A 16796-nucleotide genomic window follows, 5' to 3' on the forward strand; every position below is an offset into this window, starting at 1 on the left:
TTCCCCCTTCCTCATTTTGCTGGTCTTGCAATGAGATTAAAAAAAAGAAAAAAGTAGCTACTTTTTAGAAGCATCTGAAAAAAAATGATTCCTTTCTACATTCCATGCTTTCAAAACCAGCCCCTGACTACAAAGTAAGTGATAACATCAGAGTCAGCCACAAAGATGAGAGCTTTAATTTGCACACGTGGAATTTGGAAGTTAGGGGGTTTGATCCATACCACAGGTTTAGGTTGACAGTCACTCATTTTAGGATACTCCATGGCGAGCACCAGCTCTTTCTGACAGAACACATGGCTTTATGGGCTGTAAGGTCTTTGCCCAGAATTTGCTACTTCATTTGTACCCTTCTGGCCCTTGAGAACCTGCACAATAACCAGCTTCACATGAGAAACTGAACTTCTGCAGCAGCACCACGCTCCAAGACGTTTTTGTTTTGTAGCAAGAGAAGTGTGATTTTAATGAACTTACAAGATTTACTCGAACAGAAGGCTGCTATATCTAGTTCTTAACTCTGCTTAATCTTATTACGGACACCATGGTCATAAATTTGAAAAGGCAAGAACAGTTTATGGTTAAAATAGCAGAAAGTTCATTACGGCCTAAGCAGCAGCTGTTAATTAGCCATAAACATTGCTAACACCTGTCTGGGACACAACACAACACAGAAATAGCAAAAAGAACTCAATTTCTGCCTAAGCATCCAAGTTACCTTTGGTAGCAGAAACAATGCTGCACATTCACACCGTGCTCTCTTCAGGGCTATTTTAAACAATGATCTTCATTGTTAGTATCTACAACCAAATTCCTGCGATAGATGTTTACCATAAGACAAATGACACGAAAAGAAATCTTTTCCAACAAGACATTGATTCTTTTAGAGCTATACTCGTTTTAAAGAGGCTTATACTACCAGAATGCAAAAATGAAGTATGGCTGTGTCTAATAAACCTGGTCCTGCCTGTTCACTTTGAGAATTACCAGTAACTTGCACAAGGTAAGAAAGGTCTGTTCTGCACTGACTCAAGACTGATCATAATATGAAGCCCTGAGGATCCCCCTTGTACTTCACTCACTTAAAGAAATGGTCCATTAACAGTAATCACTACTGTTGGGCAGGGGGTAGTAAAACCACTTGAAAGGCATTGGCAAAACAGGATTAGCCATGTTAAAAAGCTTAGAGATTCAAGTGTTTGGGATTTGTTCTTGTGGGTTTGTTATTTTATTTTGGTGAAGTGTAAGGGCAAGGAAGAAACTGTGAAGCTGAAACTGTGGAAAAGATGGCTTTCCTCAAGGAACTTCAGGTCTTTCTCTAAATTGTGTAAGTAACACTAAATCAATGCAACCAGATTAATACAGAATCAGGTTGAAACCCCAATTACTTAACCTTTAATCCATCATCTTCCTTTTGGCTTTCCATTTTAGAATAGTATTGTATATTTACTATGCCTCGTTGGTTTAAATCTGCTACTGCCATCCTCTAAATATTTTAGGTCATTTCCAAGTACCAGATAGATCTACAAAACAGATTGATCTGGGCATCTACGAACGCCATCAGATTCTCACAACAGATCAGTGCAGACTGTGTGATTGGGGAGATATTTCAGGTCTGACTGCATGTTGTTGCTTCCCCTGCATCAGAAGAAGCATTGGTGACAGGGGTGATCACCGTAGTTCCCCTTGTAGGACGAGGAAGATTTGACAGGTTAGAAAACACAAGAGCAGAAGAGTTAAGGCACTCAGTGTTCAGCAAGGCAAAAGCATAGATTATGACTGCAAAATGCACACAGACTATTCAGAGCTTCTCTTTCATTTCTGTTAATTATCACTTTTCTTGCCAGGCTTGCCTAAAAATTTCCAGTCCTGGCTTTCTTCTCTTTCCACCAGCTGAAGGTGAGCATGCAGGACAGATCTCTCTCTGTGTTGACTCTGTGTGTGGCATCAAGATGATAGAAATCAAATCCTAAGGTTAACACGGGCAGCCTGGTCATCAAAAACCTCACCAGAAGATAATTAAATAATTATAATGTCAGAAATGAGTATGTTCAAACGTTTGTTCATCCATACACCTCAAGGCAGAATAGTAATGCCAACAGCACGCATCACTCTCAGCCATTTGAGGGGAGGAGGGAAGAGATCTGCCAGAAGCAAACGTGAAAGCGGGCTACAGATTACTTTGGGAATCAGTCTTAGTTGTTCTTAATGTACTTATCCTCTGAAGTGGGTAAAACTCAGCTGTTGGATGAAACCAGGAAAGAGAAATTCAGTAGCCCAAGGCAAACCCCTAGATACAAACAGGCTATGAAGTTGCTTAAATCACTGCACGCTTGAAGGAGTTTAAGCTCTTAAAGGCAGGAAATCAATGCTCAGAACCAAGTGGAATCAAAAGAAAAGGCATATTCTAGTTCTTCTTTACTAATATTTGGTTTGAAACAAACAGCGTCTTTTATACAAAATCCATGTTGCACTTGCAAAAAACTCATCAATCTGGTCAAGTTTAGGACAAGGGATTCCTAACATGTAAAACTAGTACTAACAGTAGTTTTATTTCACCAGAACCGAGAGAGTTTCTTAAATGGATGTCATCCATGTGCTACAGATCACATGATGTAGATAATATACATGCTAATAGCAGCTGTATTGTGTAGCAAGATTTATTACAAGTAGATTCATTACATTTTTTTATAAGCTGACACAAGAGCTGACACAACTAGAGATCATGTTGCCTTGCAGACCTTTGTTCATTTGCAAGCTTTCATTTACTTGGATGAACTTTTCACTTTGGCAGAAGCTAGAGAAGCTTCTGTAGCAAATTTAAGGTTGGGTTCACACTGCAATCTCTGTTCAGTGGGATAAGTGGTGCATGCATTTAATCATGTAGGTAAGGAATGGAAGTTTATTCAATCATCAGGTTCCTTTTGCCCTAGTGTAGTATAAGCTACCTTTAAACTACAGAAGCAAAGAATAAGCAGAAACTGGGAAGAGGAAAACTTCTTCTCAGAACTGATGTTTTGACATGTAGTGCTTATTATGCCAAAATGTGATGTCTCAAAAAAGCTTTTCCAGTTACTGTATAGTCTAATCAGATCTATGCAGGCAACTGTTCTCTATAGCTTTCAGAAACAAAGAGTATCCCTCTGATGTCTCAAGAATGGGAAAAGAAAAGCATTAGAGCTTGGGTAGAAGAAGGTCTACATTCACAAAATGCTATCCAAACCTTTGACATCAGAGACCACAGGGAGAAAAAACAAGACACATAAAAGCAGCAGACCAAACTTGCAATTTTTAGTTCAAGTGCAATATGAAGAACTTCCTCAAGAGCTCGTGTTTATATTCTTCTCCTCTTAGCCAATTTCAACCACAAAATGAGCTGCAGTAGCCTCTACTTCCTTATTAACACTTAGCCATGATCAGGCATGCAAATACTGAAGTATAAAGAAAGGAATTCAGTAGCTGCAAGACAATGCAGGTTCCTCTCATCAGCAGGGTAAAGGCAGATCCCACCTGTACTACCTGGACTGTTGGAAGAACTCAGTAAGCATCTCCTATTAACTACTGGCAACAAGATACCAATTACGTAAAATTATTCAATGTTATAGGAACTCTTTGCCCTTCAAGCATTTTTTATGTATGCAAGACAAAGGTGGACAAAAACCTAAGAAATCTCATCTAGCCTCATATCCATCTCTGCTTTGAGCAGGAATTGCAGAAGATGAGCTCCCAAGGTCTCTTCAAAACTGAATGATTCTGTTATTTCTGTTTTCATCACCTTATGTTTTCATCTGTCATTGCAAAAGGACAGATCTTCTTTAATGGTTTAGTGGAATTTGCAGCTTCTATAAGGTAAAACAGGAACGAGTTTTGACAGGTCATAAGAGCAATCCCAGTACTGTACAGACAAGGAGATGCATACGAAAGAGGCAACTCCAAAGATTTTTTTTTCCAATATGTTAGCAACTTTCTTGTTGCTAGAAAGCATTCTACTCTTTCAACAGTTTAAAGGCTATTTCAGAACCAAGAAAAGCTGCTGAAACAGCATGCATCTTTGTCCTTGACAACATTTCAGGACACACTTATCCACCCTGTATATTCACCCTGCTCAGCCACAGACACTGAACTTTCCAGCAGACTCTTTGCAGAAAGCAATAAAATAATTTCAAAAGCCTAAAAATAACCAAGTTCAGAAGAGTTATGGTAGCCTTGTGTATTCACCATCTCTCCAACTTCCACACCAGGTTTGTACAGTTTATGAGCTGAAAAGGAAGTTTAGTTGTCTGGTTCAACTCAGGTGGACTGAGTTCTGTCAGTCTTATGCATTGTTGACTGGAGTAAAGCTTCTGCAAGCCAAATGAAGGTCTCACATCTGCTCAATCCATTAATCTTCATAGGTGTGCCCTTGCTAAAGATTAATTAGCAAATATTCTGTAGCAGGAGAAAGTCTCCCACTCCTTTCTCTGCTCTGTATCAGATGCAGAGCTTCTTCCCATAACTTGGGAAGATATCTGACACAGAGCAATAGGTCATTTCAAAGGTGATCTTTTTTAGGATGCTTCACAGGTGCAGAACAACACTTTGAAATACTCATGCACTTGATGCTCACACTGAAGACCAAGCTGGAAAAAGATGTGGTTGATGATGTTTTCATTTAGCTAGTCTGCACCTGCTCCCGAGTGAGCGTGTATACTTCAGCAGTCCCAAAGTGATATACAGAGGTTCTTGTTGCTAAGAAGAATTGCCCTGAGTGGAACTTTATTCTGAAATCCTTTAACAGCTTTGGTAAAGGAAAGAGTCTATCTTCTCTGCCATTTACTACTCAAGAGTCCAAGTCCTACAGGACTCTTCCTAACATATACATGGACTAACTGCTGCATATCTTCAGATGAATTCAACAGTTCTAACACATCCGTAATAAATACTTCTCATTGTACCCCTCCCACAGATATTCCTGGCCACTGGTACTCCAATATTTATTTTCATTCCTTGCCTCTTTTCGGTTTCACAGAAACAAGATCTCTCTTGCCAATGAAACATCACCTCCCCACTCCACGTTCCACAAAACAAAGAGACCACCAAGAGTTTGGATTACTCACATATTCTAGCCATTTTAATAGCTAAAAAGCACTTTCACATAGGATAATGTACATGCACACACCTTTACCATTTATGCGAGTTAAAAACCCATCAGCATTGCCTGACTACTCTTAATATACAGTCGAGTAAACATCAAGGATGTTACCTTAGGAAAGAACATCCACATGATCTGCTAGTACAGAAACAAAAGCAGTTTCAGGCGCTTTCATAACACCACTTTCTACATGCCTGTTTGGAGAGTAAGATGGTTTACAACCTCCATTTTGCAAAGGCCAAAATTGCAATAGTCCTTTTCTTATTCCTGTTTTCTTCCCCTGTAATTTCCTTATTACTGTACAATGAAGCCACAAGAATTAACCAAAATGCCAGGGCTCACAAAATCCATGGCGTTTTTCACTGTAGCAGGGGGGAGAGGGGGGAGGGGGAAGTGAGAGGCTGACAGAATAAAAGAATAATTGTAATATCATTTGCAGCCTATGATTCATGCTACATTGTTCTTGGGAATAGACTGGTCTGGCACGACATACATGCAAAATATTGCATACAGCTTCCGATGACACAAACTTCGATTGATTTGGGGAAATCAGAAAATCACCCAGTCCCTTTAAGGTGACTTGCAACAATAAAAGCATGGTACATAGTAACAGCAATAGGATTTTGGTTTTTTTTCTGATTCATTGGAAAATGCTTATGGAAAATGAATAAACACCATTAACAGAACTCTCTTTGAAAGCTGCTTTCCTAGACTGCATTCTCCTGAAAGATGCATAGCAACTGGCAATACCCAAATGCAAGGGATCGGTCAAATACACTCCATCTTCATATTCAGCCTCTAATCTCCAGAAGAGTTGCTGAAGAAGAAAGAGGATTTTTCTGCTCTTCTGTACAGAACTATCCTGCAGAAAGTATAACATTATCTGACCGGTATAGCAAATACTTCTACACATCTGGAGTGCTTTAAAGCTACCTCTAAGGTGCATCATTCTGTTGTTGCTCTCAACCAAGAAAGAACTAACTTTCAGAAGTATAATAATCATAAATAACGATTTGCATTTGTTCCACTTCCCCTCATACATCCTTGTTTTTCAAGTTTGTTTTGAAATAATATAATTTACCATGTAAGGAAAAATGTGGATTTGGAGTGGTTAACTAATGAATACTCATCAGATTTGATACCATAAGCCAGCTCAAACAGTACAATACCATATGGCATTTACTGCTCCTGTTGTTTGTGCAGCCCTAGGAAAGCATCAGTATCTACACTCTAACTACAACTCTGCTAGAGCACAGCTCAAGTAAAAATGTCTGGGTAGCAAAATCAACAAAACCTTACAATTAGAGAACAGTGCTTTTACAGAGTGACTGAGCCATGGCATAGAAAACAAAGCACTCAACAAATCCACCCTCTTAAATGAAACCTCCCCCTAACCTAATTATTATACACACAGACTCCTCAGATCTGACTGCAGTCCTACTGCTTAACTTTAAACGTGCAAACAACTACTTGCAGACTCATCTACATCCTGGTGAGAGGAAATCACCGATATTTTTGCGTTGGCTAATTACATCAAAATGAGAGTCACTGGAAAGAAAGGTAGATTTTAATCTTTGTATGGTTCATCATTTTTATGCAAACCTCAACATATTATGAAGAATATCCAATAGTTATCTTCCCGGCCAATCTGTTATGCTTTAAGTTCTGAATGCAGAAATAAACGTTTGCTTTCCCCACCCCTTTCAAACCTCTTCCCCCAAACCCACAAGTGCATCAGCACAAATTCTTACATTTAATCACAGGTTAGGAACTGCGACGTATGCACAAAACAGTCTTCTACAGTGATTTCTGATGAAAAACACTGACTAACAGCAATAAAAGCCAAACCAAATCGAACTTTCAGCTTTTAAAAATACAAGTTCCTATCTGAGATGAAAACATTAAAGGTTGTCCTAAATAGTAATTGATTATTTACTCGGGAGAGAAGAGTGTAAAAACAAAGCTGACATTCTGAAGGCATTGAAGTATTCCCCTGTTTTTCTTCCAGTGTGAGGCATTAACCTCTTTGGAATTAAAAAAACCCAGCATGTGGTATGCTTGGTGGTAAAGAAAAGAAACCATTCTCCAGTAGATTAGCACCAAAAAGTAACACTTAAAGCCACACACAATCTAGAAATAGGGTGACAAGTCTATTCTACAAATACTCGCTACCAGGCATATACATACACACCTCAGTTAAAGACACAAGCACAGGAAAAAAAACCCACAATGTGTAGAACTATATTAAATTCCATTAAAGTTCTGAGCCATCGGTCTCATATCTTACTAAAAAAGAGAACTACAGTTTCCTTGGCTTTTTAGGCTTTTTACCAACCCCCTGCTGCCAGCACAGCATTTACAGAAGCCTGGCTCTGTCTCTGTGCAGTTTCTCTCCCTTCCCCTCATCTGCTTTGCTGCTGTCAGAGACCTGCTGGAAAAACGGCATCCTTACAGGAGATGAGAGAACAGGCAATGCGTGACTCCCGTGGTCCTTACCTTGCCCCTACTCAGAGATGGCACATCCAGCTTCCCTGTCCAAGCTACTTGGAGGGGGTTTAAAATAGATGCTCAGAAATTTGTGGAGAATGAAAGCCAAAAAAAGTTCAGATTTCCTTTAGAAATTGGGCTCTTTGATCCGCCTGATGCTGTTGACACTAAGGTGAGTATATAAGGGGAGGGAGGGGGGATTGCTAGAGAGCATCAAAGGCAGGAGACTGGGAGATGGGTTTTCCTCTGCCTAGAGGTGACGCCCCTTCCTGCCTCCCCCTTGGCTGGAGAGGAAATAAAATGGAGCTTAGAAGGGAGGGAGAGAGATAATCCTGCAGCTTCATCTGATTAGAGAACAGGGCCTGTGCAGAGCCAGCAGTGCCGCCAGGGAAGCACAGGGAGGGGAGGCAAAGAGGGGCAGGAAGAGGAGGAGCAGAGAGAAAGGGATAGAAAAGAGGGAAAAAGGAAATGATTGAAGGTATGCAGAGGAGCCGGCAGCTGGGCCAAGCTACCCTGGCTGCGTTCAATTTCTACCCTCATGGAAATGTGAAAATATCAGTAGGAGACACTCCCTGCTTCTGGTAATCTAGAGCATAAACCAACAGAGAAGCAACCACACACACACACACACACAGAACAAAAGACAAACTCAGAATGCACCAGTTGTATGGGTATGGACTGGTGACTAATCTGTCCCAATGGATTCAAAAGACAGAATGTTTCAGCTGACTGGGAGAGATGGGAAAAGCAACATGCCACAAATTGCTGCACCTCATGGGGCACCTCCTGGCAAGGTTCCCTATCACTGCTGCTGTTGAGCATCCCCTGTCCAGTCCTGTACTACTGTGGTGGGAGAAGCCCACCTTATAGGCCACTCGGTTGGCAGAGGGGGGCCAAAACCTTCACCCCCACCTAATGCTTTTGCAAACACAAGATTGCAGCCTGAAGCCTTCAAAAACAGTGTCATTTTCTATGTGCTGTCAGGTTTTGCTCCTAAAAGATCCTTACACACACACACTGAGCAATTCCTCCTTTGGCTGCAGGTCAGGAGGCATTTCAGGGGTTAAAAGCCACGCCTGGGTCAGCAGCAGCCTTCTGGCTTTATTTCACTCGATGAGTTTATTACAGCAATGAAGCAGAGTAGGCATTTCAAGTCAGCAGCTTGTGCTGACCTTGTGTGCCCTGCAAGGCTAAAAACAGAAGTTCCTTGAACCCATTTGTTCCAGAGCACTCCTTTTGTGGTTCCTAGCAGCTCAGGCAAACTCCCCACAATAGTCTAGGGCTTTGCAAGCGCGGCTAGAATCACCAAGGTTGGAAGAAACCTCCACGATCATCCAGGAGGTAGCTGTGCACCTACCTCCAATATTTCTCCACTAAACCACATCCCTCAGCACAACATCTGAATGTTCCCTAAACACCTCCAGGGACAGTGACTCCATCACCTCCTTGCGTGGTCCACTCCAGCACCTGACCATCCTTTAGGAGAGGAAGAAGAGAATAAATTTTTCCTACTATCCAACCTGAACCTCCCCTGGCACAAATTTAGACCATTCCCTCTAGTTCTGTCACTAGTTACTTCCTTATTCCAACAAGAAGTGTTGGCTGAGGTGCTGAGACATGCCCCAGCTCTTGCAAATAAGCCAGCACTGGATACAAACTGAAATGACTCCATGCACAACCCTTCCAGTCAAAGGCAACTTCCAAATTTGTCTCAAGTTGTCCCATATCCCAAGAATAAAATGTGAAGTAACACGTTTTCTATAAAACCTCTACAACATAGAGTTGCATAGATTTCCCATCCAGGATTTGATAAGTCCAGCAAGATTGATAGTTTTCAATGAAAGCACCAACTATTCTTACTGAGAGATACTGGTGACCAACTGTTATGTGAACAGCATACCTACCACTGGCACACATAACACTGTGATGGGTACACAGCTTTTTAATTTTTCGTGTAATTGGAAAAGGCACAAAGATGGCTCAAATCCAAGTTTGCAGAATTTATTCTGCTTCTTTCTTTGACCAAGTTCACAGTTACAGGAAACCAAGAAGCCTATGGTGTCCTCAGATACATCAGACTAACTCCAGCCTACGTTCATCAATCTCTTTAGGGAAGAAGAGCTTGTGTGAGCTGACTCACAAAAATGCTGCTTGCAATTTGCTGGTATCTCTGTCCGCAGGCTTTGTTTGCAAACCCTGGAAGGCTGCTATTTCCTGCCTGCTGATTCAAAGCCACTTAAGCCAGTGAAGCTGCACCTGCAACCGGGTCAATTTTAGTTTAATGCATTTCTGAAACACCTTCTAGTCTACAAGAACAACGTAGCCCTCCAGGAACAGCATACTGTCTTGAGGGCAAACACTGCTCATTTGCCTGAATGTCATCTGTCACAGCCAATTTAGATCAGCTCTTGGACACCGCCGTTGTAAAATATTTTTGAGTGCTTTTAAAGACTAACAGCACCGCAGAGCAGGTCTGCATGAACTTCCAAAATAATAGCGAATGCACCACAGGCAAAATAAATTTTCATTATGCACAGAACCAGTTAGATGCTACAGAACCAGTTAGACCCCTACTGAAACTGGTTCTCTGCAGACAGTGCCAGATTTTCAGCTTTTGCCAAAAGTTAATCCGAGTGCTCATGCCAACCAAAGGACTTTCAGTCAGACCAGCTAGCACAGTGACTGTTTTCATGGCACTTTAGGCAAGCAAAATACATCAGAGATCACTTAAAAGAATAGAACTGACAATTTGCCTTCAGTTTGACATAGGCAACACAGTTTAAATGAAATTTTACAAAGAAAGCGACTCTATCAGATAAGAAATTTCACCAAAACAAAAAGAAAATCAAAATAAAATTATTCACTGACAACAGCTGTAATTCAAAGATATCACAGAATGGCCTGCATTGGAAGGTGGATCATGAATCTCCAACCCCCCTGCCACATGCAGGGCCACCAACCTCCCTATTTAATACCAGACCAGGCTGCCAGGGCCCCACACTACCTGGCCTTGAACACCTCCAGGGATGGGGCATCCACAGCCTCTCTGGGCAGCTGTTCCAGCACCTCACCACTCTCTCTGTCAAGAATTTCCCTCTGACATCCAACCTATATCTACCCTCCCTCAACTTAAAACCATTTCCCCTCGTCCTGCTGTTATCAACCCTTTCAAAGGGTTACATATATGTATGTTGAACTCATAAAGAGAGCTACAAAGCATCTTCCCATCTCTAGCAGTTATTTAGGAAAAGGAGTGCCCCAAAGGCAGCCCAGCTGTAGCCAATACAATGAGACTCTCTAACTTATTTTTTCTGTGAAAAGGAAGATGATTTGTTGGGTTTATCTCATCTGTTCACATCATAAGGTCAGTTATGAAACCTGGCAGGTCACCTACTTTCAAGCTTCTTGGGAATAATGCTGTAATGCTACTGACAATTTTTTCCAAGGAGCAGCACAGATGTGGTACTCTTATTGGGGGATTCATCTTTCTGAAAGCTTTCCAGGCTTTTTAGTACTGTGAAAACCGGTATTTTAGAGCCACAGCATCGACTGTTTTGTTTTGTTTTTTTTTTCTATCCTGGTTTTGAAAGCAGCTTGCTCAACAAAGCAGAGCAGTTCTTTCACCTTGATTTTGCCTTAGAAGGCAGCCTGCTGGTATAAGCAATCTCATCTGTTTCAAAGACTTTTCCTTTTGTTTTACCGAAGGAAGAGAATAACAATTGATTACGAAGAATGCAAACAAGATGCCTCTTTTAGGCATATTTTGTGTAAACCAAAGATTTCATGTCAGGAAACCTAGAATTTCATCTTAAAACAAGGGACTGTTACCCTGCTCTCACTTCTGCTTTGCCCAGATCTCACTTCCCCCTATGCACAACCGTTGTTCTCCGCTGTTGCTTAATGTCCAGCAGGAAAAAAGTATTAAATAGAAGCATACAAGGGGAAAAAAAAAAAAAAAAAAAAAACCACGAAAAAACCCCACGGTGAAAAACAAACAAACAAGCAATCAAACAAAACCAAGCAAAAATGCTTCCAGCCACTTCTGGAGTAGCTTTAAGCTGCCTCTCATGCCACAAGAGCTTTGCCCTTTTTGAGAACGTAATCACATGTTTAGATTCAATCTCCATTTTGTTGCAGGTCTTCCATCTGTTCTGTTAGATGCCTTAGTTCTCAGAAACAGAGAAACAGGGAACAGAAAAACAAAGAGGTCAGAACATTACTTTTTGAGAAGGGCAGTAATTTGATTCTATGTCTTAGGTCTGCAGTCTTCTCAAAAGCACATTAGTGTATATAATAACAGTCCTTAGTTTCCTTTCACAAATGTGAGTCAAATAATTAATTGGTCTTTGGACAACAAATAGGAATAGGAAAGTACTGGTGTCTTTTCTGGGTTGTACCTCATACTGGGGGCTAAGTGCTGTGAACAAAGCCTGCTCTAGAGACAGCTGGCTCTACTTAATGACAGTCAGAGATCTAAATAAAGATTTGAACTTCTATGCCTCAGTTTCCACATATAAAATGAGGAAACAGTATCAGCAAGAAGCTGGGGAAAGTACCAAGGAAAACACTGTACAAGAAGAAAACTGCAGCTTGGGAATGTAATTTCCCACTCTGAACCACTTTGAAAAAAAAACACAGCTGTGCAGCCCCAAGAAAGGCATTGTTTTCTCATCTGGCCTGGAATATTCCCAAGCAGTTTGGCTCAGAATCATCACAGTGTGGTTGTCTGGTGGCCCACGACCTTTAGATTAACATTCAACACTCTTAAACCAGCCTTCCTTTCCCTGGGCAATATGCTTGGGCAGCAAATCCATCTCCATCTCTGACCTTCGCCTTGCTCTGCTGTTCTCCCTGATATCCCTCAGGTGAGGTGAGAGATCAGGATGTGTGGGGAGAGAGCATGACGGAAAGACAGATGGACAACAGAGGCTTCAGGATATTCAGGGGAATGTGAAGAGGCTTTAGATACAGTCTCTGAGGCTGCCTTTATTGGTTCACCCTCATAAGAGGAGCGATCCTTGGTTAAATGAGAGAACAAATTATTATGCAACCAATATAACAGGGATGCCATTCCAAATTAGACACAGAGAGCAACAGTATGGTGCACGAAATATGGTGTGCACAACTAAAACCTGTAAGGTAGTACACTTACATCTCCGAGCAGCTCCACAGCAAGGAAACAATGCTATTTCAAGTTAGACCGGTGCCAGAGAGAACTCAGTGAGAAGGACTGTAAGCCTCAGGCTAGATCTGCCCACAATAATCTGCAGGTTTGACTCTGCGATGGATTGAAATGCAATAACAGTGTTTATGCAACTAAATCTTGTTCTAATCCATTAGTTTATGTAACCTTTGCTCATGGACATACTGACTCATAGGTCTCAGGAACCCAAAGAAAATCTTTAACTCTCTCCCATCCTTCAGCCCCTTGGTTGTCAAACACACAAACAGAACGTTCACAGAGCTCTCACTCATCCTCTCTGAGAGAAAAAGTGGGTTGATAGGACAGAAAAAAAAAAAAGTACCAAGTCCTAAAAAGCAATGTGCTTGTCTGTAAACACAAGTTTTATAATAAGTTGGATAACAGCAGGCAAGTGTCCTTCAGGTTAGCATTGCCAAAGTCACGCTGTGCCACTGGACCTCCGGCTGGGAAAGGAACAGAAATGCTTAGGTTGGCTCCTGGGGGAAAAAAGTGTAAGCAGGGGGAGCAGGCAGTGTGCAACAGGCTGCAGCAGGCAGGTTCAGTCACTGCTAGCCTACACACATCTGTTTCTTTTGCCCCCCCCTCCTGCTTATTTGGCTGGCCAAGCTCTAACTTAGATTTTTTATTTGAATCAAAACAAACTTCCCACAATTGAAGAGTTCACATAACTTCTGTGATGTTGCCCGTATGACTATTTCTGATTTCATTTCTAATGAAATGGAGGGTTCCAGCACAGCCAGAGCCCACTGATACCTCAAGGAATTATATGCATTTAGGGCCGAATACCATTGTATTAATTGTACTTAGGAGATGTCATGAGTGCATCCGAGACACTGCAATGTATTTGTGCAGCACCACACATTCTGTGTGTGAGTGCTCTTCCTTATCTTTATTTCTAGTGGCAACAGCGGTACAAGAACAGGCACAGAGTCGTTTCATACCGAGCCCCTTTAGATACTCTGATGCTTTCCCAGCGCATCCCGTGATCACACAGAATCCGTGTGTCAGAGCCAGAAGCCGGGTCAGTCACCCCGCACAGCCCTGTGCAGCCGTTTGCACATCGCAACCCAGCAGATGGAGCCAAAGAGCTGCAGGTGGCCCGCAGCCCCCAGCGGCTTTGCAGGGGAGCGTCACTGAACTCACGCACAGTTAGGACTTAATTACATGAAAAGTTTATCCTTTTTCCCCCCCAGTCACGATCCCCATCCCTCCGGATCTCACTAATCTTGCTCAGATTTTGGGCACTGTTATCTTACCATTATTTTTAAATACAAATGTGTGGGATGGCCTCTGAAAACCTGCTATATACAGAAAGGTCTCTGGGTGACTGTGCCTACAGAAACAACTACAGAAGCCACAGGTCTTCAGATTTCAGTATTTCATTCCAGTTGTATAAGCTCCCCAAAACAAAGACCAATTTTTGCTCACAGTTGGAAATTCCCAGTCCCACTGAGCTGTACCCACTGGGGCTGCATTGCACACGGTGTAATTGCTATGCCATCACACGTGCAGGAAAATATGAAAATATGACAACAAATATATGGCAAGGGGTTCATTTTGCATGGGTACACAAGTACACAAGGCCCGTGCAAGGCCTTGTCCCAGCTACACAATTTAGATTTCTGTTACCAAGGCCAAGTGGTGTGAAAACCAGAACAAGAAGACACACATGCCCTCAAAAGCTCTAAAATCAAGCAAAACAAAGCTTCCCAGCCACCTCCTCTGCAAGAAGCCTCTGTAGGCCTTGTGCACAACATCTGTGAATGTGGAGCTTTGTATTAAAAGCCTTTCTAGAGGAACATTTTGTACTGATTTTTATTTGGAAGAGCAACAGCTGTTAACTTTCTCAACGCAAAAATATGCCATGCAAACACATGACAGCAAAGCAGACACCATCTCCGAAATTCTTACTGTAACATAAGAGAATGCATTTAAACAGCATATCAATTCACTTTTTTTTTTTTTTTCCCCTGTATGAAACAGAATGCAGAGAAGTCACCTTCAAGAAAGCTTTTTGTGTTACTGCATTGCTTCACTTTCACACCAAAGCCCAGCTTTGAGCAGGAGGAGGTGCTATTCCTAATAGGATTAGGAAATAGGTTAAAGCATACTAAGAGCAAGAGGAAAATACAAGGTAGAAAAAGAAACGTTCTAAATTCCATAGAAACCCTGACATGCAGACTATGTACATTTTTAGGCATACTGTAATGCTGCTGAAAAGATCTTTAAGAAGGCCCTTAAGAGAGAGTGAATGCATTGTGCTCCTGGCTGTCGGGGACACAAATATATAGCAATAGAAGAGCATCAAAGCATGGAAAAATCTGTCTTGCACAGCATGCCCTGTTTTTCACATGCTCACAGGCACCACTGAGCTGTTCTGCTTCAGAAAGAAGCTGATGGGACAGATACACTCAGGTGGAAGGTTTGCACAAGTCCAGAGAGAATTCTGCCCATCTCTCCATGGAGAACATAGAGTTTAGCTACAGATTCAGGGGGTTCACTGGGCTAAGATGAAACACCAAAGTTGGAACCCAAAGTGGGGTTCCTGCGTTAGGTTTCAGCTTCTCCATTTTCTCTGTCTGGCTGCCTTTCTCTTAGGTGCCTTTAGAGGCAGCACATGTGGCAGATGGTGAAGATTTTCTCCTGCTCTCTGTTTTGGCCCTGACTGCCTCATACCTGCAGTTCTACTGCGAGCAGTTCTGGATCATCACCTGAGACACTCTGAGCACTTCAAGGCAACAACTGCCAACAGTAAAGCTGAGAAAAAGCATTTCTGAGGGGCTGGATCCCCTCTGAATATCCCTGCTTTCTTTCTCTTCCACTCCCAGCTTTTCTTTTGAAAGGAAACCAACAAACAGCTCCCAGAACAGATCCACCAGAGGATATTTTCTGACAGACTAGATTTTTCATTCACATCTTTCTTTATGAAATAGTCACATATCCATAGCTTGCTAAAGCCAAGAACTAGAGGTCAGCTCAAGGCCAACAGCAGACTGTGGGAAGAAATTCTTATCTCCAGTACACAAGTGTGAATCTGGAGGAATTCCAGTTATTAAGCAATCTATAAAATAAGGTTAACAATAACTATTATGTCAAAACGCTTCTGCGATGGTTAACTACCAGTAATTAAGGCTGGTGCAGAATTTGGGAGCCTGTGAATAAAATGTACTATAGAAATTCTGAGTACTGATTATTTTTGCCATTCACCATTAGACTTCTGTATACTGATGTGATCTATTTGCTGCAGCGAGGGTGGCTGTTAGAGCTCCCCACAGATTCGAGTCCATTATGTCCCTGAATGAAACATTAGTCTGAATTAAATTAGCCACATATTAATTGGGAAAGAAAACCTACCTCTGTACAGAAGTCATTCCAGCTGAAGGCACCACCAATGTGAAAATCAAAGTCACAAGTGCAAGGAAGCGGTGGAGATGGCTGGAGAACTCAAATACATTTCACTTAAAATGCCTGGATTTAAAGAAAAAAAAAATGAATTAAAAGAAATCTTTTCATTGAAAGAAATCTGATCTAACATTAAGAATGTTAATAAATTACAGCAGAGACCACATGTTAGAGGGGAGGGAGATTAGCTACTGAACTATGCCAGCACTACTTACTGTTAGAACAATCTGGTGCCTGAGATTCTACAGCAGCATCTTCTCTAAGTATTTCTCCATCCTTGGGCTGTTCCTCCTACAAACAGCATTAAGTAATTAAATGCAATCCACCTCGCTGGAAACTCAATGGTGTGAAATACACTGAGCAAATATCTCAAAGCTATCCAACTGAAGAAGCAAGATATAAGATAAAGGGTGCAAACAGGTGCATAACTTAGGTTGGTGTCTCAGGAGCACGGCAACATCTTTTTAGAAAGAACACACAGAATGCTCTTTAGACTGAATGTTCTGACATTTAACCACAATTCCTTAGCAAATTATTATCCATTTCAAACTTTTTTTCTGTTTTTCAGAAGTTTTAAGA

At 41.6% G+C, this 16796-nt stretch overlaps 1 protein-coding gene across 4 annotated transcripts in view; it reads right to left on the minus strand.

Annotated features, from left to right (window-relative positions):
• GPRIN2 (G protein regulated inducer of neurite outgrowth 2) overlaps positions 1–16796 on the minus strand; it is a 35756-nt gene that overhangs the window by 13289 nt on the left and 5671 nt on the right. For 3 of the 4 annotated variants that reach the window (XR_016468643.1, XR_016468642.1, XM_090144780.1), the window contains exons 4-5: positions 16433–16508; positions 16170–16283 (exon numbers count right to left, since the gene is read on the minus strand). Coding sequence is in view for 1 of the 4 variants with exons in the window: in XM_090144780.1 (XP_090000906.1) it covers positions 16170–16186 (17 nt within the window). In the remaining 3 variants the exon portion in view is untranslated. Of the gene's footprint in view, positions 1–7621; positions 8516–16169; positions 16284–16432; positions 16509–16796 lie in introns of those variants that run through there. The other variant, XR_016468644.1, reaches the window with a different exon arrangement.

This window comes from Phasianus colchicus, chromosome 8 (assembly GCF_987193195.1).
Source record: "Phasianus colchicus chromosome 8, bPhaCol1.hap1.1, whole genome shotgun sequence".
Classification (NCBI taxonomy): Eukaryota; Metazoa; Chordata; class Aves; order Galliformes; family Phasianidae; genus Phasianus; species Phasianus colchicus.